This window comes from Wyeomyia smithii, chromosome 3 (assembly GCF_029784165.1).
Source record: "Wyeomyia smithii strain HCP4-BCI-WySm-NY-G18 chromosome 3, ASM2978416v1, whole genome shotgun sequence".
Taxonomy (NCBI): Eukaryota; Metazoa; Arthropoda; class Insecta; order Diptera; family Culicidae; genus Wyeomyia; species Wyeomyia smithii.
In genome coordinates this window covers 85,070,485-85,092,159 of record NC_073696.1, presented here as the reverse complement: position 1 = coordinate 85,092,159, position 21,675 = coordinate 85,070,485, and the positions used below count along the sequence as shown (strand labels likewise).

At 35.9% G+C, this 21,675-nt stretch overlaps 1 protein-coding gene across 14 annotated transcripts in view; it reads left to right on the top strand.

The window, feature by feature from the left end:
• Nucleotides 1-21,675, top strand: part of LOC129733255 (kinesin-like protein KIF21A) — an 88,789-nt gene that overhangs the window by 16,234 nt on the left and 50,880 nt on the right. For all 14 annotated transcript variants that reach the window (XM_055694968.1, XM_055694963.1, XM_055694962.1 and 11 more), the window contains one exon: nucleotides 7,453-7,651. In XM_055694968.1, the coding sequence (XP_055550943.1) occupies nucleotides 7,608-7,651 (44 nt within the window). In that variant the 5' untranslated portion in view covers nucleotides 7,453-7,607. The remainder of the gene's footprint in view (nucleotides 1-7,452; nucleotides 7,652-21,675) is intronic.

Genomic DNA, 21,675 nt, shown 5'->3' with positions numbered 1-21,675 from the left:
TTGTTTGTCTACGAAAATTGTCTTCAAAGGGCAAAAGACAGGTTTATATATACAGTGCCTCCAAAGTTATGGGTTAGCTACAGTTATGGGTCACGCAAATACGTCGATTCTCACAAAACTGAACAATTTTCATTAGCAGTGGTATTTTTTGTAACTCACTTGTAACCTCATCTATACGATTAAAATGATTTCAAGTTGAAAATGTCACTAAAAACTATAATTCTGCTCGGTGCAATATGTAACCCATAATTGTAGTAATGTTACATTTTGCGCTGCACAATGGTGGGTCAGTCCATATTTTGGCTATTTTTATTACTTTTACATGATAATGCATCAAGACTGAATAAAATAACTTATTATCAAGCTTTCACAACAATAAAATAATTTGCGTTTTGTATTTTGACGATTTTATAGATTAAATGATTTTGAATGCCAAAAGCGACCCATAATTGTGTCTTTTGCTATGTAAATGATATTTTTCTTCCCAACCGATTTACACGCATCAACTGCAGTGAAACTAACTGTTGATCGAACGTACACATCAGAACACAGAGATAGATAGTAAAACATTCGTAGTTGATAACTTTTCCGATTTTATATCCATTTTCGAACATTCAGACAACACGTTGACTGATCCATAATTGTAGAGGGACTGTACTGCTAGGAGGAGGGACATAAGGTTTTGCGCACCTTTGAGTAACCATCAAGAATTTTGCATCAATGAAACCTTTTTTTTCGTTACTCGATATAACGTAACGAAAAAAAAAAATTGCTCTATATCGAAGTATGACTGTATAAGAATTTGTCTCTCGCAGTCTTCTGTGTAGATGTCTGTAAAAAAAATAGAGCCTTTTTTTGAATCTTTAATGACTAAACAAATATAGGAGATATAAATAAACTTTCTTCGGTGAATTTGTGTGTTTCGTTAACCAGCATTGTTGAATGTAGAACGTTATTGGAAAATCACAATAAAAGGTTATATTAAAAACTGATTTTGGAGGCATCCTAAAGAAAACCTCACCACAGTTCGTTAAAATTGGCAGTTAGAAGTATGGTGTCTTCGACAAAGTTATTTCTGATAAAATGTGCTGCCACTTTTCTTAGCAAAAATGAGAAAAACAAAATTCGTTTCTTTCTTTTAGATAGATTAATCACAAAATTCTAAATTTTATAAAATGAATCATTAACAAAAAATCTTAACTGAAGAAACCACGGCTCCAAAATCAATTTAAGTAAAAATCGTCAATAACCAAAGAGAGAAAATAAACTTTCTTCGAAGAAATTGTTTGTTTCGTTATAGAACATATAGTAGAACATTGAAAAATTGTAGAAAATCACTATAAAAAGGTAAATTGAACACAATTGATTCTTGGGGTGATCTATAGAAAACTCCATTGAGTTATGTAGGTAGAAGTATGATGTCTTCAAAAAAATTATTTTTTTTTTAAATGTGCTATAACTTTCCCGAACAAAATAAAATTTTCTCTTCCAAAATTGGAAAAGTAAAATTCGTTTCTCATTGTTAAACGGATTATTTACAAAATTTCAACTTCTATAACATGGAGCATAATTAATGGAACAACTTTACTGAAGCCACTGCGGCTCTAAAATTATTTTTTTGGGTCAAAATAATTTCGATCACGTTTTTGTAGCTTTGGAAACAGTGTGCACTGGCACTATTACTTACTAACACTGAGTTTTGTATTTTGTACTCCAATTTACGAGAATCGGTTATTGCGTGGTGCTTACGTAAGAACTATCACTAAAACAAGCTTTGAACGCTTTTATGCACATTCTTACATAACTGTTGAGCAGTTCCACAACAAATGTCCCAGTTTTATTTTTTTAACTGTCATTTTTGCATAGACGTTTTTAGGGCCAAAAGATGTAATTTTGCGCTGTTGGTTTAAATTTTTGCGCTATTGGTTTAAATATTTTCATAGGTTTGTTTGATCGATGTGACGTCTTCGACGAAATTGTAGATAATCATTTTGTCTTTCCGAAAAATATACACTCTAAAAAAATTGTTTTTTTTTTGAAAAAAGTTTTTGAAAATTAATTATCCAAAAAAACTGCTTTTTTGAAGATTTTATAAAAACTGCAAAAGATTAACTAAACAATGGAGACTGTCCGATCAAGGAGAAATCAAGAAAAAACGTTATAATATTTTGAAAAAACTCTTAAATGGAAATTTTTCTTTTAACTTTTTTCAAAAAATAAATAATTTTTTTAAAGTGTATATTTTTTTCAAAAAGAAAACAAAAAGAAGCTTTTGAAAAGCCTCTCAAAATAAATCGTGTTTCAAAAAATTGAACTAATAGCACAATCTACTGCCCATAGAAACATCTATGTAAAGTTGCAGCCAAATCAAAAACGGTCGATTAAATTGGTTGCCCGTTTATTGTGGAATTGCTCTGTTACAAAAAGCAACAATAATCTTTGTCGACCTGTTGAGTATGAATTACTTTTTATCAGGACGATACACGATGTCAAGCATATGCTATTTCTGCTTAAGATTTAATCTGTGAAGAGATTACATAGAAACACGTGATATTATGATTTCACATAATGAGTTTCATGAGTTTTTTATAATTGCATAAATAAAATCTTACGTCTTTCCGAAAATATGTGTATTTTTAAAAACATCCTCGAAATGTCACTTTAGCTTTGAGCTTGCGAAACTCCGCCATCTACAAGTTTACCCACTTTGACATTGTGTACGCAGTGCGGCTAACATGATATTATGGTAATATGTTTACATTTTGCTGTTGTTTGTTCATGTATTTACCATACCCGGCCCCGATTGTCCACAATTTGTTGTCTTCCACAACCCCGCATCGTATAATTGAGTAGTCGATGACCTAAGCCTGGTTAAGATAATTTGTGGATAAACCGACTTCGAAAATGTTCACTCTACCGTTACAGACCAATTATCCTCTCATTCGCTTCGATAACCTATTGCGTTTATCTTTGGATCCATCGGCCGGCAGTATATGCCGTAGCTTTCTACAAACTGCAATATGGCCATTTTCGTTTCCATTGATTTGATAAGTTCCAGCGCCTATTTCCTGGTTTATTGAATTCGTGAAGAATTGGATGTATGTTTGCGATTCCCAGTGTCAATGGAAACAACGTTTCGCAACTTTCGTTTTGTCATTTAATAACTGGTGCCTTTAGCCTGACTTTATGGGATAAAAACCTCTCCCGCTGTAAAGGTGATAGCGTAAATTGTTGAAATTATAAATAAATTGTGCGAATAGGAGCGAGTAATGAATACGTTGTTCGCGTCTTGTCGTTGACAACCGAAAGTTTCGGTAATCATAAATTGAGATTGTTTCTCTGCTACGCAGCGAAAACATTTACAATCCAACGTTTATCTCCGTAACACGTAATATTTTTTTACCGTGTTACGAATAACGTTGGATAGTCGCAAAGTTTTTGTTTACTCTGAATGTCTGATTGTCAGTGTTATACTTGCTCTGCACTCGTACTCAAAAACTCAACAATAAATTAGTTCGATATGTCATTTAACTGCGTGGTAAGTTCATTCCGAAACCATTCATTCATATCCATAAGCGATTAATGGACTGTGCGTATGAATACTAGCTGACCCGGCACATTTCCGTCAAAAGTCTTGTTCCTAAAAAAATCTTCGAGCCAACAATTGTTTACATTTATGTTGACTGATTTGATTCTGCGATGTAAATAACTTAGCTCAATGAACATAAACCTGTTGTGTAGGGTGTGACCGGTCTCTTATGGTATCCCGAAACTTGCTGGAAACCCTCGAGAGTTTGTTTTGACAAACTACGTCAACACCGTTAAAACTGAGTGTGGTTAGGTAATTCATGGGCTATAGGAGAGATTGGCTGAATGATTGGATGTGGTAAAAGTGATTGACGTATTAGTATAAACGAAATTATTGTATTTGTCTTTGATTATACAGCCTACAAAATTTCTCAATCAACATCTAATAAAAAATGACAATTCATAGCGGCGTTTGTAGTGTTCCGAGGTTCCCTAGTTCTATCTGAACGTTATCTTCGAGAGGACCTACGCATTGAAGTGTTTGAGTTGTTTAGGAGGGAGAAAAGAGTGTCAAACTTAAAAGATATGGCGTAGGCAAACGACACTTGGGCTTGCCAGGTTAACATATTCAAAAAAAGTTTTTGTTCGTTTCAAAACGCGTCGATGATGCTTAGCTCTTTAGGTCAACTTTCAAGATTATCTTTTTACTTCGAACAACTCAACTAGTAGCTTAATGAAACAACATTAGGTGCGATTTCTTATACATGGTCCCATAGGTGTATCGGTCAGTAATACAGAAATAACGACGATTTCCTGCTGTGACCGCAAACATGTTGTCGACTGGTTTGCGGGGGTGTAGTTGTATGGAATAATAAATCTACAATGATGTTGCTAATTTTGTCGAATGAAGAAATATAACTCGACTATTTTGCTTACGTAACTGGATAGTTCAAGCAGTAAAATCATGAATTTCTTGTGAATGAATGAATTTCTTGTACTCCGTTGATTCAGTAATAAACCATTTCATTTTGTAACATGCGTTTGAACTCAATAAAAAGATTCACATAGTTTAACATTGATTCCAATCTAAGATATCAGGTTTTAGATTTGCCTTCTATATTATTGAAACGCAGTACAGTTTTGACAAAAACGACTCCACAATTCACAGTGCATTCAGCTTCACAGGCGATCTGTGTGTGAAGACATCAAGCGAGCATCGGGTAAACACGATTTACTACACGATAGTGCGTGCGGCTAATCTGGCCAGCATTAATCACGAATTTATTGGCCCATTTACAAGTCGTAGGTGCCAGCGCGTGATTGGCGTTTCCAAAAGCGAACCGGCTTGCAGTGGAAAGAAATGCAAGTTTGTAGGTGGGCTTATAATCCTACTAGTGGATAATAGTGGCTCGTGGTCACATTACCCATCGTTTACGAAAATTCAACGCACGATCAGTTGTTAATCGATTAGGTATGCAAGCGATGCGCATAATGATGGTGGCTGTATTTGAGTGGGTTTTCGTGGTTGCTAAAAGAACTCACATATCGTTTGGTTTGTGGCTTTTGAGGTATTATATATAATAAATACAGAGTCATTGGTTCCTCGTTGAGAGCATTTCTAGGGTGGCAAAAATCTAGAAAATCAGAGATCATCAGGGAAAACTAAAAAAAAATCAGGGAAATTTTTTCAACCAGGACGCGATTTTTCGTTAAACGGCTTATTACGCTAAAACGGTTTTTATTTTTTCAACATAAAAGGCTTATGCGGGACCTCTACTGTTTGGTTTCATACTCGATAATTCGATCAACAATCAACGACGTTCGCATCTCTATTTTCTGCTGAATGCTGGAAAATATCAGGGACATTATTGTTATATTTCAGGGACAATTAGGGAATTTAATCTAGAAATTCTGTTTTGCCACCTGATTGGAGAGGCAGATAGAGGGCCATGAATATACATTTATTGGATTGAAGCGTTCATGTAAATCTATTTTTACAAATTAAAGTTTGAATGAGAAAGGCTGGGTCTGACCGCTAGGTGGATTAATTTTCTATATATGTTTTTATTTTTGTAGGGTTATTCTGAATATTTTTCATGGTTCTCACAGAGCACATTAAACATCACAAAAAATGAATTTTTCCCATAATTTTTAGATCAAACATTTAGAAACACATTCATAAAAGTTTTAAGTCAAGTACCCACTTTCCAATTCGCTCCAAAATGAATTAAATGACTTGTTAGATCGAAACTAAAAACTCCAAAGTTTTGGGTCGATCAAACAACCCCTCAGCAATTACGGGGCTTTCAGTTTATTCATGTTTTGAAAAAAACATCGTATCTCAAAGACAGTAAGAGTTATAGATGATGTTAGACACCATTTTGAAGGTTTTTAAATTTGCTATCGAATGGCATCAGCAGGTTTAGCGTATAGTGTTGCCAGTACTAATATTTTTGCACTTGAAAACTAAAATTGCAAAAAAAATCTCAAGGTACCCCCGTATTTTTCCTTAAATTTGATATCACCACTATGTTCCACAGAAAATTTTACATAAGAATTCTTATTCACAAAATACAATATGCGCCGTTGTGGGGATAATAAACTTCTAAAGTAACAAATGTACCACTCGTTAAAACAAAAGTAACACTCATAAAAACGTATTCGAAACGAAGGCACTGCTTCCAATCTATCCAAATACCGGTTTCTCATGATCTACTCGATGGTATGTAAATTACAAGGTATGTGAATTCGGTGAAAAGGGGTATTGATCTGCAGAATACTGAAAAAATCTAGAGATTTTTCCGTCACATTATCAGAAAGCGTTAATTGCAGCTTTTCTGCTCTAACGATATTCCTTCCAGTATTTTTCAACCTTTTCGCCATCTTTCGCGTATCCACAACATTGGTATTACTGTCAAAAAACGCCAAACAAATCCGGACTACTTCGTGATAAGGGCGAATCGTTGCCTTGTTTTCCTATCAGGCTCCGCCCTAATCACGAAGTAGTCTGGAAATGTTCAGCTCTGGCAGGTACCAGAGATGTTTCTTAAACTTCTGTAATGTTGCCTCTGCAAGTTGTGGGTCGTCACAGTTGCTCAACGCGTCTACAAATTCATGATCATTTCGCGGAGCTGACAATGCCCAGTAGTTTAATTGGCCAAAACACCATGCCGGAGACATCGGAGATTTTTTCTAAGTTTATATCACAACCTCAGCCCGTGTTCATTATTAGCATCCTCGAAAAAATTCACATACATTGCCTACTTCATATTTTTTTGTATTTTAGATTATTCCCATGAAGTACACAAAGCAATATGAAACCAATTGCCAAATGTAAGGGCAAACCCCTTTTAAAAACGATAATAGAGCTGTGAACAATACTATCGAAAAATACAATATGTTCAACTATTACTTCGTCAATATTGCTATTGAACTTTAAATGAATTTCAAAAATCAAGAGCGAGTGCACATGTCGAATAGATTTCGGATTCTATTAAATAAATCTAATAATCAAGAAGGGTACCGGAAATTACTTTCAGCCTTGTCTAATCAAAAAATTATACATAATCGATTAGCTAGCTTTTTTGTCAATTATAATTTAATTTAATTCATGAAAATCAATATGGGTTCCAACCTCAATCAAATACTACCAGTAGTAGCAAAATAGATCAACTATTTATGGACGTGCAACATGATTTACATTTGATTAATAATTTTTTTTTTCATAATGGATTAACTGTTGATGCCTCTAAAACCAAACACATATCATCTTATTTCTTACATACATGCATTACATGCATTGATTGAAAAATGCAATTCGATGATATCTGAAGGTTTCACCTACAAATCAAACAAAAATATAAAATAGTATAGAACACGCTGGAATGAACTATCAACTAACTTCAGATTTCTTTCTCCTTCCAGAACTAGCTGATCTACGTGTTTCTCGAGAAAGGATATCTAGCTTGGAGTTACCATTGCCGTATCCGTCGAAACACGTCGAATGCATAAATATTTGTTTATAGCCGCCTGCGACCATACAGAATAATCACGAAGGAATCACAAATAGCAGTGAAAAGATGTCAGACGACGATAAGGAATCTTCTGTACGAGTTGCAGTCAGGTACTAATCTCAAAGAATTATTAAACCCTTAGTCCTACGGTTTATCTACCGGTGAAAACTTTTGTCGTCACCACGTTGTTGTTTTTTCTGGTCTTTAAATTTTGAAACACAAAAAAAAAATTAGCATTCAAGTTGGGCGTTTCTTGTCTATAATTAAATATTTTCTCTATTTCATGTGAGAAGGGAACACACACTGATTGGAGTCGTGTTCCGACACATTGCTAGTGTGTCTCTCACAGTCGTGTAGCCTTTTCCGGAACACGTACCGCTTTACTCGCTATCCCGGTCGTCAGGTAGCGTAAGAATGACGAAATTTAATTGCTACAATGGAACCTAGCATTCTATCCATGTTCTCACGTTCGTATACATACTTAATTAACCATGCTGTTTGTTGACATTCACGCGCTGGCAGTTTGTCTCTGACTACTTCGACACAGTAAATAAAAATAGCTTGTGGTTAAACAAAGCTGCAGTTGATGTTGAACACATTTTTTGGTACCCTGCGTTTCGATGTAAATTTTTATACTGCTTGGTTCCGGCGCAAAATACTGGATAGTATGGATAGTAATTTCAGTTTATGACGTCTGTATAGAAAGTCGGCAAAAAGCGGATACCTTAGCTGTTCTAAATTTTCTTTTTACAATTTCTCAAAATCATAAATACTTTGACGTTTGACAATTGTCGATCAACAGGGCGAACTGCTTCATCAGCTTGCATTGCAACTTCGCAGACAGGCATCGTCAATGATCAAGCCAAAATGTTATTGCAAAATGTCTATTAATAAAAGATTTATATGCACGCAAGATGTGAGTTATTTACGTTTGACGGTCGGTTACGTCGGTTTCTTTTTATTTTCGGCCGAAACCAAGGCACGTCAGTCAGACTGTTCGGTTTCAATATTTATTTGCTCGGACTGTTTTGTGTACCTTTTCTGTTATTTTTTGCACTGTTCGAAGTGGCACTGCCGATTAGAAGCACCGAGTAGAGAAAATGTGAAGAGTTAGGTTATCAACCACATGACTTCTCATTCGAGTGTGGTTTAATTGTTGTTTTATGTGCTAGATTGTTGAGCGTAATGGAACATTAACGGGTTAGTTATGATTGTTTGAAAATCGAATAACCTTATCACCTCATGAACATCATCTTGGATAAACTCATGAAACTAGTCTTTGTTTGATAAACAATTATAGTTCTTGCACGTTTCGCTATCGCATATTTACGAATTTGTGCACCTTGATGTTATTTCGCAGTGGGAAAAGTTTACAAATCGAATCTAAATATTGATTGTACTCGAAAGAAAATGTAAACAAATTTGACGTGTCAAGTCATCTTCAAATGCCGACCGCCAGACAATACGCGCAACGTGTGCAGTTAATTTGCACTGACCATTGCTTTCTCATGGTCTTACTACTACCTCGAGCAATGTTTAGTTGAAATATTTACACTTGAAGTGATTCTGGTGTCAATAGTAGCATTGTTTACACAAGCGGTATCTGCCACACACAAACAGTTTTCTACCGAACGGAGTTGGTACCAACGGACGACCCCGACAATCTATTGCGTGACCAGACCTTGAAAACTGTTGAAAACATACTTTGGTAATATACGCACTGTTACTGTACAGTGTAACGTTGTCTGATATTCGATATTCCGGGATAAACTGCAGGAACCTGAGACATTGCCCAACAATGATGAAGATGAAGAGAAACATTCCAGTTGATCTCGTGGTGCGATGCTACTTTAACAAGTCAGTTGTATGCTCTCATTTCGACTTTGGAGAGACTGTTAGTATCAGCAGGATACTGCTACTCATAAATTGTATACTGTAGAATTAGAACTAGTATATAATTTTCCAAGTTTTAAAACTGAACTTTATTAGTAATTTTGTAAATGTGACTTGTAATCTATCCTGTTGATTAACCTATTGGTTTAACAGGAGTTCTCTTTTATTTTATTTTACAGTAATTATTTATTGAAGATGATACGAATTGGTATATATCCTCAACTGTTGTAGTTTATTTGTGATTCGAAGTTGGGAAGATACTTTATTTTCCGACAGTGTTAGGTGTATACTGCTCTGATCACCAGTCTTTTTCGAAAGTGTTCAGTAGACAACATGATTTTTTTTCCACTATTGAGAGTAAAATAGTATCTTTTATATGGATAATTTACCCTAACGTTTCAGAATACTAGTAAATTATACTGCTTTTTCATCATTTAAAGATAGCTTCTTGAAACTTCTCTATATTACGTGTACTTTGAATAAAACACAATATCTATATCTGTCCCCAGAATGATAAAAACTTGATTCAAAAGTGATTCCTTCTACCGATAGAAAGTCATCTGGATGGAAAATCAAAGTTAAATAACACATAGTTGGCACCAAAAGACCTTATTTTACAAAGTTTGGATACCACGACCTCCTACCTATTCAAGTGGGCTCTGTAGCTTTATGGAAACTACGAATCTCCGAATAGTTAGCAAAGAGGGAAACAACCTAACTATCCAATTGTCAATTTTAAAACGTTGCTGCAGTAAACTGGAAACTTAGTCTGAGTTGGTAATCGGTATGATATAACTTTAAATGTTTCAAATTTCCGAATGGTGCTTGAGGGTAAACTATCACGTGCAAGCGACCTCCTGCCATCAAATGCCGCAACGCGAACCGGGCGTTTCGAAATAACACCACGAAAAAAAGGCAATTACCGGTATTTCTCTTCCAAAAGTGAACAAACTGTGCATGTACAACGAACGGCACAGTTTGAAAAAGGCAATCACTTTACTTTTCATCCCTTCCCGATCGACAACAATCCCCTTCGAAAGGCGTGCTGGCGCGGCCTTTCGCGGCTCAATCGAATCTTACTAATTACGGAACGCCAACCAAAACTAGTGTACATCATATAGTCATTATGGACTTAGTAGCATTATCCCGACGTTAGTCAGTGCCGAGTTTGCGAGCGGGGTATGAATATTCAATTAGGCTTTAAATTTTGTTTGGCACGATAATAATTCTCGCCGCCACGGAAGCGGCGGCAGCGCAAATCGCGACTTATTAATTAGCGCCGATCGATCCAGGGAAGCATTAGCTCATCACCAACAAATACGCGTACATCATACCATGTTTCTACTAGAGATTTTGTTGATGATTCGCCACCGCTGGATACGACAATACCCTCAGCGCATAGTGGAATTTGAGAGGGCATACATTTGTTTTCCTTAGTTCTCAAAGATTGAAAAACAGACTAACATCTTAAAAATCCCCGTTTTGAAACCACTGTGCACACAGGGTCATTGCGTTGCTTCATATCGCTGTAATTGCTGCGATTTGCGGGTAAACAGTCGAAAGCCGAGGAATTTTAATTCATGCAAATTCGATAAATGAACGGCCGCTTAACGGGGGTGGAGATTTTCATGGTGTATCTCTCAGAGACTGGCTTACGTGTGCTTATTTTTATATTCATTGGTTTTTTATCCTATCTTAAATGATAGCTGTAACTGCATCAAGCAGCTTGACGGCAGGCAGTTGGGGTAGCTTTACCGTTCAGACAGTGAATGACAGAAACGAACATCGTTGCCGTTGCTAATTTAATCTCGTTTATTCTACGTACAATAATTTCAATTGCGTGTACTTGCTGTGTAATGTGTTGTTGCTGGCATGACTGTCATATTCCTAAAACAAGTGTGCGCAAAAATGGTCGAACAGTCAGTACCTACATACAAATGACCATCCAATCAAAACACAGACAGTGTAGATGTTGTCTGTGTATTTGAGAACCACTGTTAAGGACTGACTGTTACTTAGTAGCATTGCGTACTATGAGCCTTATGATTTTGAAGTAAGCATTACAACCATGAATTCTGACGCTGCTCTGCCTTCAGATTTGCAACAGGCATTGTGAACAGGTGATTTGCAAATGATTTTTTGTGTACACCTTCTTGCATCAGCAGAACGAATTATTCGACTCAATTCATGACATCAAGTTCCATTGATTTCGATGCTGATTTAACGAACCAGCTGTCGCTTGTTTCAATCATGGCTGAGGGTGCGTTGGCCATAAAATGATTCCGACAGCTGTCGAAGTCAATGGTATAAAACAAGGTCAAGTTCCAGAATCAAAATGTAGTACTTATTCTTTAGTTTTAAGCTTATGAACACTAATATGTATTGTTACATTGACTAAAAGTTCATGTAGTATTTTGAACATTGTACTGTAATTTCCTTAATCCATAAATACCCACTGTACAATTTGCGCTGTACAAAAGAAAGATCAAAATCGTTTACTTGAATGCTGTAACTTCTTCCCAATTCCCATATTCTGGTATATAAGAAGTAAATTTTCCTCGTAAACTAAGATTGTTTCCATAATTGTATAGGGTCAGTTATTGCAAGTGCACCAGTTATAGCTATATCGCATAAGCGCAATGGTACCAGTTATGGCAATACTCCATTTAAACTCCATAGGCCATAACTGGTTCATGCCAAGAACTTCATACTAGGGATCTAGTTTCTAGGGCTCATCTCACTAGGGAACAGTAGAGTGATTTAAACCATAACGGTTTCGTCATCAGTAATCTCGAACATAAATCCCAGTTGCCGGGTAACCTCAGCGATAATGCTATCTTAATGGATTTCGAAGTCAATTCGCAATCCAAATGTACACTATCTACTGTATGCAAGGAACTGTGTCGCCTTTTTAAATTAAAGTAAAATTGGTGTGTAACTGCAAATCACGGAAGTTTTTAAATGCTTTTGTTACTCCGTGCAATCGCATAAGCATTTCATTACTTTGAATAGTTTCCTGTCGTCAGCGTACAACAGTCGATATTGGTGGTAGCTGAAGAGCAGCATCATTTATGAAGATGTAGAAGAGTAGCGGGATCAAGTTACTACCTTGTGGAGCTGTTGACATGTTGCAAAAGTGATCCGAAACGTCGGATCCTGTTTGGATTTTATCTAATGTTCAATTCCATCAAGCCTTCTGAGCGTTAAAAAAAGCTCTGACCGACGTAAATAGCGAATAAAGCGCTATTTGAGTATTTTTTAATAGTAAGATACTTTTGGCAAGGAAAAATAATTTAAAGGTAGTTATTCAAATAAAGCAAAGCCTTGGTGCTACACTCCGATTCGGAACTCGACCTTCTGTTTATTATACACAGACTTCGCAGCCAACTGTTAAGTGTAGAGGACACGAATGCGGGGCTAGCGCTACGATCCTACTGATACTCACAGTCTCTCCCGAGCCGAGACTCGAACCTACGACGACTGGCTTGTTAGGCCAGCATCGTACCTCGAGACCAGCTGGGAGGGTCGTTCAAATAACAATAAACTAACAAATAGTCCTTGATGTCATTCCGCTACCGTTTGTTACATAGATTTCAAACGGCTCCCTCAACAAGTTTTATAAACTGTTTTGAAAATATTTTTATTGTAACGAAAAAAAAAACGAAGCTAGCTTGCTATGAGTTCCAATCATCAATACCTGCCTGATAAGATATCTTTTGCAGATGTGTTACGATTTTCGATACAACAGGTTTAAGGCCACTTGGCCACTTTGCGCTGAGCTTTCCAAAACACACAATAATGTATCCAGAATAGAGAACAGGTTTGAGATCACCGGCAACTTAATTTGTTGGGATAATTCAGCTTTAGTGAATGGTGCATTATTTCATGAGTTTCTAGTGGGCATATTCAAGTGCATTCCCGTTGCACATAAGTAATCATTTAGGAAAATCTCCAAGTTGACTCAGCTGTCATCACACAAATCTATGTGATTATCTCACAGCACCTGTTGTACACTTCTTGGAATCAGCCGCAACTTGTACAAATAAAAGTTCGAGTCTATAACCAGTTTCTCAATCATCTCTTTCATGATAATCATCATCAGTGTGAACTCGCTGTTCAAACAATCACTCCGGCAGCAGCTCGGGTTTTTAAAACGGTGATATAGATAAGCGTTAATGAAGAAGCGGTACGGTGAAAATACACGCGCTAGGCACACTAACACAGACTGAAATCGAAAACGAAGGAAATTGAAGAAGTAGAGTATACCACAAGCTAAGAATATGATCAATAATTGTTATGTCAATCTAAACCTGTTTCAGGTCAATCTAAACCTGGTTCAGCTCTGAAATAAGATGTATATTACGTCTCGTGTCGACACTATTTTTAATTTATTTTCGATTTTTGGCTGACGTGATGTACGAAGAGGATTTACTGATCTAACAGGTAAACAAAAACATTCTGCGTCACTAATCTGTAGCCAAACGTGCAAATTTTTAATAACCAATACTATTCAGCTATAAATTTCTATCAATCGTATTCTAAAAATCCAATGCCGCCCTTATATCCTATTTACACAAATAAATCGGCTCTTGAAACGTCACAACATAGAGAATATGATACTTTATCCATCAGATTAAGCATTACGTTTTGTATTGTTCATCGCATTCAGGCCATCCGCTGTGAGCGGCACAACAGTTAGTAAAAATAGATTTCGTGTTTGTGAAAAGCTTGGCATGGGAACACAAATATATGTACAGTAAACATGTGAAGCATTACGCATTTCCCGCCACTCTAGTCAACGAAAAGTCGAACGGATACATATTTCAGTTCCGTTGAGTTCTTTTCATCATCTCTCGTCTAGGAGAATGTCTTATGTACAAACTGTACGAAGGTGACATAACTGCGGGTGATGGCAACTAGCCAACAAATTGTGTCACGGATCTCATTTGAATGAGTGAGAAATCACCCTCTTCATTATTTGAAGACAGCACTCTTAATTCATGCTGTTGAAGGTCATTAACATCGAGCCTGTTGTTCATGCGTTCAAAATAAGCTTAAAATAATCGACAATGGATGGTTATGGAACGATAGTTTGCATTCGTGTCCGGTCTTCTAGAGTATCTCAGGAGGGCCAAGAACTATTCATTGTATCGACATACAGTTTGAAGACAAAGCTACAACAAGTCATTAAGTTTACCGTTTATTTTATTGGAAAGATAAAAGAGCATAGGTATCTTTACCTTCTGTTTCCAAAAACGTAATGAAATGCTTATTCTACATCAAAAAACAAACGCGACGAGTAATGTATAATAGTATGCGATTAGTGAAACTAACAACAGCGAGAAAAACTGGAAAAACTTTCGCTTCGATTTTATTTTTTTTCGCCGAGACACTGATCCCTCACTCATAAGGGCCGCATCCAGTCGAAATAAAATGATGGACATCTCTTGGGAGCTGCAGCGTTTCGGTAGTGCATAATGTTACTTTCCCTGCAAAGCAAGCAATCGGACTGGAATGACTATTGACTTTCACCTGTCATGAAACGGTACACCTAATTGGACAATTAGTCAGTACGATTACGATGATATTTTCCCAGCGAAAAGCAAAAAAAATATATCTTTGTTCACACTTGTGATCATCGATCGGTAAACATTCAACGACAGATCGTCTGTTATTCAGATTTGCGCCAGCAAACACCTTCGTGGGACTTTTGACGCTCACCCAAGTCAGCAAACAACTTCACAAGTGTTGAGCAAATTAACATTGTTTCACCTGAATGATCACGAAACGCGAATTATGGGCGGTCATAGTTTGAAGGACTAGCAACGAAAAGTTATTCACGCGTGGTCAGAAGCGTTTCTTCTAACAGACTTGGCATTATCCGAATTTGCTTATTTGCTTAAGTGACAAGTTTTTTTTTAAAAAAAGGCAGGAAATCTACAAACAATTTTCATTTTAAGCTCTCTGATTTTTGTAAATCATTGCATTTCAATAATTGTTTTACTGAAGTAAAATGCATACACGCTACGCTTTTAATGTTAATATCGTTCGCAAAGCCTAGACGAGGTTTTGTGATGATGGTAATACTCTTTTCGTAAATCACAGTCTAACATTATGTTGACTAGCATTTGTCAACAAATCATGTACAGCACAATTCGCATCTTATTGGGTTTAACTGAATCGTACGCTGCGTTGCGTCAAAAAACTACATGGAGATTATCCAACGGTTTTTTGGTATGTAATATTCAGAATAATTTTTCACAATTTATTTATCGAAGTGCTCGCCAATTTGCTGGAAGTGCTTTGTCGTAATGTTTTCGTGTACCACTGGCTGGTAGATTATATCTTTTTCGAGAATTGCGGTTCTAACATGTTGTACAAATGTGTGCCAATTTGTCTGAAATAAAATATTTTGAATTTTACAATGCGTCAGTACTCAGCGCTGAAAATATTTATCTTTTTGGAACACAGTTCAATTGTTTTAAAAATATTCATCTTCTGTAAATATGAACAGGATAAAAAAATGCAAAAAACATCTATAGCTTTGATTACCCGAACTTTTTTGCACTTCAGAGCATTCTCTCATGTGAAAGAGTAAAGTAAACATTCCGAATCGGAGCTTGACACAGACTTTCCAGTCAAATGATTAATATACAGGACAACTGGGCCCTAAAGCTATACTTATATTTGAGCGAAACGTGGTTTTTAAAAAATGTTAATCGTTGTCCTTCGATTTCCAAATAGAGAATAAAAAACTGCTCGAAATGCCGTAAATGACAGTTCGCCCATGTACGGTACATGGGCGCATTGTCATTTGAGCTATTTCGAGCATTTTTTTATTCCTAAATAAAAAACTGCTCGGAATAACTGTATGACAGTATAAACAGATAAACATGTCTTGAAAATCACGTTTTGCTTAGAAAATTACACGCTTTTAGCTGATACAGAGAAATCAGAAAACAATGTAAAACTTAAGGAGAGTCGTGTACTCCTGTGAACGACGTGAACAGAAAGATATTATAAATTAATCAGAATAAGAATTACGTCAAATGAAATAAATAATAGTTCGATAGAGGTGAAATATACATTTATATGTCAAAGTAAATGTACCGTGTACTTTTCCACCCAATTACGAAGCAGTTATACAATGCCACGTCATAGCTGTAATTAATCGATTTGTATTCCTTCAAAAATTCCTTAACTCACGTCATCTGATTTCTATTTTTGGTACTCAGTAGAAAAGAAAACAGTCATATTTAATTACATACATATGAGGTCGATTAAACTGTACGAAGGCATATTCGTTCAACCTTTTTGCCTTTCTCCTAGAAAGGTATAGCAATCACTGAAAAAACCAAAGGTATAAAAGTGGTCCCAATGGCCGAATGTCATATACCACTCGACCCCTTTCGACGAACTGAGCATTTTCTGTATGTATGTATGTGTGTATGTGTGTGTGTGTGTGTGTGTGTGTGTGTGTGTGTATGTGCAACTTTTTTTCTCACTCACTTTTCTCAGAGATGGCTGGAATTATATAATAAAATAAATTGTAAATGAAAGGTCTAGTTGCGCCATAGGTTGCTATTGAATTTCATTGTAATCGGACTTTTAGTTTAGAGGTTATGTACCAAAATGTAAAAATCACGAAACATCAATATCTTATAAACCACACAACCGATTTCAATAAAACTAGTTTCAGTGATTGGGCTGTCTCCAAAACTCTTAACTTTTGAATTTTGTTATGATTGAACATATGATTCAAAAGTTATGTAAAGTAAAGTTATCCTGAAGTTGTTTAAACTCACTTATTTTTCTCAGAGATGGCTGAACCGATTTTCACGAAATTAGTGTCAAATGAAAAGTCTAGTTGCCCCATAGGTTGCTATTCAATTTCATTGCAATCGGATTGTAACTGTGTCCGTTGTTCATAAAAATGTGAAATCACATAATGAAAGTAATCTCGACTCAGTTCGACGAATCGAGCATTTTCTGCATATATGCATGTATAGGTGTATATGTTTGTGTGTGGGTGTGTACATGTGTATGTGCACCTTTTTTTTCGCACTCACTTTTCTCAGAGATGGTCTGACCGATTTTTTCTATCTTGGTGTCAAATGAAGGGTCTATTTGCCGCTTAGGTTGCTATTGAATTTCATTGTAATTGTAAAAGTTTTAGTTTTGGCGCTGCGTCAGAATGTAAAAAACGCTCTTATGTCTCAGAAGCTATGAACATAGTTGAATTCAAATAAATGGGCTTTTAAACCCTTAAACAATGAATTTCATAATGTTCAGTGCGTCCTGAACTGTCCTACAGATCAGTCGTTTTTTCGGTTGCTTGTGGACTGGTCTTTGACTGCCTATAGCTTCAAAGTTTGTGTTTTGTCAGTGTGTCTTTTAAAGACTACCTGAAAGTTATTTCCCATCAGTCTTTCTCAAGACTACCTACTTTTGAATTTAACATTTGTTTTAACTTTTTTCGTATCACCTGAAATGGCTGGACGGAAAAAGAAACCTCGCATCGCTGCGGGGAGGAAAAGAGAGGCATCTCTTTCTGACACATCGAGTGTCTGTAGTGACAATCCTTTTGATATTTTGCCTGAGCAAGAAGCTGGTGAAATGGAAGTTACCAATAATGAAACTATACAAAATATAAAATCTTTAAAAAAGGAGAAAGTTCCACCTATTGTGGTAACTATTTCTTCTGAATTTAATATATTCAAAAAGGAACTTTCAACGTTTGTTTCTGACGTTAAAGTTACCTATCAAATTGGCCGTAGAGGTGAATGCCGCTTATTAGCCGACTCAGTAAAGGGTCGTGATCGTCTTGTTCAGTATTTAACTGACAAGATGTACAAATTTTTTACATATGACACCAAGAACGCCAAGCCGTTCAAGGTTGTCTTGAAAGGTCTCACCAACGATCAAACCGTTGATGAGATCAAACTTACTTTAACAGAATTACTTGGCATAGCCCCTACCCAAGTAATTCTAATGAAACAAAAATCACGAGGCGAAAACAGTCAGAGAACTGGAATTTCCCTTGTTAATTATCTAATTCATTTTAACCGCAATGAGGTTAACAACTTAAAATTTTTTTAAAAAGCACATGCTTTGTATAATGTGCGTGTAAAGTGGGAAATTTATAGGAAGTATGGCGGAGGTGAAAAGCATATCACCCAATGCCGTACTTGCCAACGTTATGGCCATGGTTCCAAATTCTGTAACATGGACCAAAAATGTCTTAATTGTGGAGACTCTTCTCACAAAAAGGACACATGTCCTGTGAAAGAGAGTAAAAATTTTCGCTGTGCGAATTGTAACGGCAACCATATGTCAAATTTTTATCAATGCCCAGTCCGTTTAGCAATTGTTAAGGCAAGGCAAGGTAAACAAAATTCAATTTCTCAATTAAAACCAACTTCAAAACAAAATTCTCCAAGCGTACCAGTGACGCATAGTTTACCTACTCCTTTGCATACCCGTTTAACTTATGCACAGGTTACAGGTAGTTCGAACATTATACCGCCTAGTGTTGGTAGTTCGAAAATGACCGTTAATATGGGTAAGCAAAACAGGCTAGAAAATAATTGTACACCTATCACTCCAGCTAATATTGCTGCCGAAAATATTTTTTCTAATGTCAACTGCCTGGGGCCTATTACGGCAGGTAAACTTTCTTTTTTGCAACAGGCAATGTTCGATCTTATGAACGCCATGTTGCAGGCAAAATCAATGTTTGAAGCCATTCAAATAGGCACAAATTTTACTATTAAAATTGTTTCTAATTTAAAATTTAGCAATGATTTTAAATAAAACAATTAAAATATTAAATTGGAATGCTCGCTCATTGAAGGCCAATGAGAATGAGCTTTTTAACTTTTTAACAGTAAATAATGTGCATATTGCAATTATTACTGAAACATTTTTGAAACCTAACATAAAATTAAAATATGATCCCAATTACGTGGTTCATAGATATGATAGGATTCAGGGTTCCGGCGGTGGAGTTGCAATTGTTATTCATCGCCGAATCAAACATCGTGCTCTTCCCCATCTTGAGACGAAAGTTATTGAAACTTTGGGAATTGAAGTTCAAACTGAACTTGGGATTTTATTTATTGCCGCAGCATATTTACCATTTCAATGCACACGCGAGCTCAAAAATTATTTTAAAGGTGATTTACAAAAACTCACCAGAAATCGTTCGAAATTTTTCATAATCGGCGATTTTAACGCTAAACATCGTTCATGGAATAATTCTCAAAGTAATTCCAATGGCAAAATTTTATTCAACGATTGTTCTTCAGGATACTATTCTATTTTGTCTCCGAATAGTCCTACATGCTTTTCTTCTGTAAGAAACCCTTCAACAATTGATTTGGTGCTTACAGATCAAAGTCATGTATGTAGTGATTTGATCACACATGCTGACTTTGATTCTGATCATCTTCCAATAACTTTTTCTTTATCACATGAATCAGTTTTAAACCCTATGAGCTCTGTTTTTAATTATAACAAGGCTAATTGGGAAAGATACAAAACTCATATTGAGAGAAATTTCAATAATGAGCTTGATTTGCAAAACGAAGTGAATATTGATTCCGCTTTGGACGCATTAAAATGTGCAATTGTTGATGCCAGGAATTATTCTGTTCCAAAGACTCAAGTGAAATTTGATTCACCAATAATTGACGAAAATCTTCAACTTCTCATTCGTTTGAAAAATGTCCGCAGACGTCAATATCAACGTTCTCGTGACCCTGTTTTTAAAACTATTTATAAAGATTTACAGAAAGAGATTAAACATAGATTTACTCTTCTGAGAAATCAAAATTTTGAGACTAAAGTTGAAAAATTGAAACCATATTCAAAACCATTTTGGAAGCTGTCGAAGATTCTTAAGAAACCTTCAAAGCCTATTCCAGTTTTAAAAGATGGTGAACGTTTTCTTGTATCCAATGAACAAAAGGCTCAAAGACTTGCTCAGCAGTTTGAGAGTGTTCATAACTCAAATTTGAATTTTGTGAGTCCAATTGAAAATGAAGTCACACGTCAATTTGATTTAATTTCTTCCCAGAATTTTTTACCTGCAGAAATAATTGAAACTAACTTGAATGAGATTAAATCAATTATTAAAAATTTCAAAAATATGAAAGCACCTGGTGACGATGGAATCTTTAATATACTAATCAAACATCTCCCTGAGAGCACAATGGATTTTTTAGTGAAAATTTTCAATTGCTGCTTCAAAATTGCATATTTTCCCAAATTATGGAAAAATGCAAAAATTACTCCCATTTTAAAACCGGATAAGAACCCAGCTGAAGTTTCAAGTTATCGACCAATCAGTTTGCTTTCTTCAATAAGTAAACTGTTTGAGAGAGTTAATCTTAACAGAATGATGTCACACATCAACGAAAATTCAATTTTTGCAAATGAACAGTTTGGATTTCGCCATGGGCATTCCACAACTCATCAATTGCTCAGAGTTACTAATATGATACGAGCTAACAAATCTGAAGGTTATTCCACTGGAGCTGCTCTTTTAGACATAGAAAAAGCATTCGACAGTGTTTGGCATAAAGGTTTGATTGCGAAATTGCAAACTTTTAATTTTCCAATTTTCCTAATCAAAATTTTAAAAAATTATCTTACTGATCGAACTCTGCAGGTTGTCTATCAGAATTCAAAATCTGATAGATTTCCTGTCAGAGCAGGTGTGCCTCAAGGTTCAGTCTTGGGTCCAGTCCTGTACAACATATTCACTTCAGATCTTCCTGATTTGCCTCCAGGATGCACAAAGTCATTGTTCTGCGATGACACAAGCATTTCCGTAAAAGGAAAAAGTCTTCGTGTCATATGCAGTCGATTGCAGAAAAGTTTAGATATTTTTTCTTCCTACTTGCAAAAGTGGAAAATCTCTCCCAATGCTTCTAAAACTCAAATGATAATTTTTCCGCATAAGCCTAGGGCTTCTTTCCTCAAGCCAAACAATAATCACGTTGTCAAGATGAATGGGGTTATTTTAAGTTGGTCCGACAAGGTTAAGTACTTGGGACTAATTTATGATAAAAAACTTATTTTCAAAGAGCACATTGAGAGTATACAAGCCAAGTGCATCAAATATACGAGATGTTTATATCCTCTCATTAACAGGAATTCTAAACTTTGTTTAAAGAACAAACTTTTGATTTACAAACAAATTTTTAGACCAGCAATGCTTTATGCTGTACCGATCTGG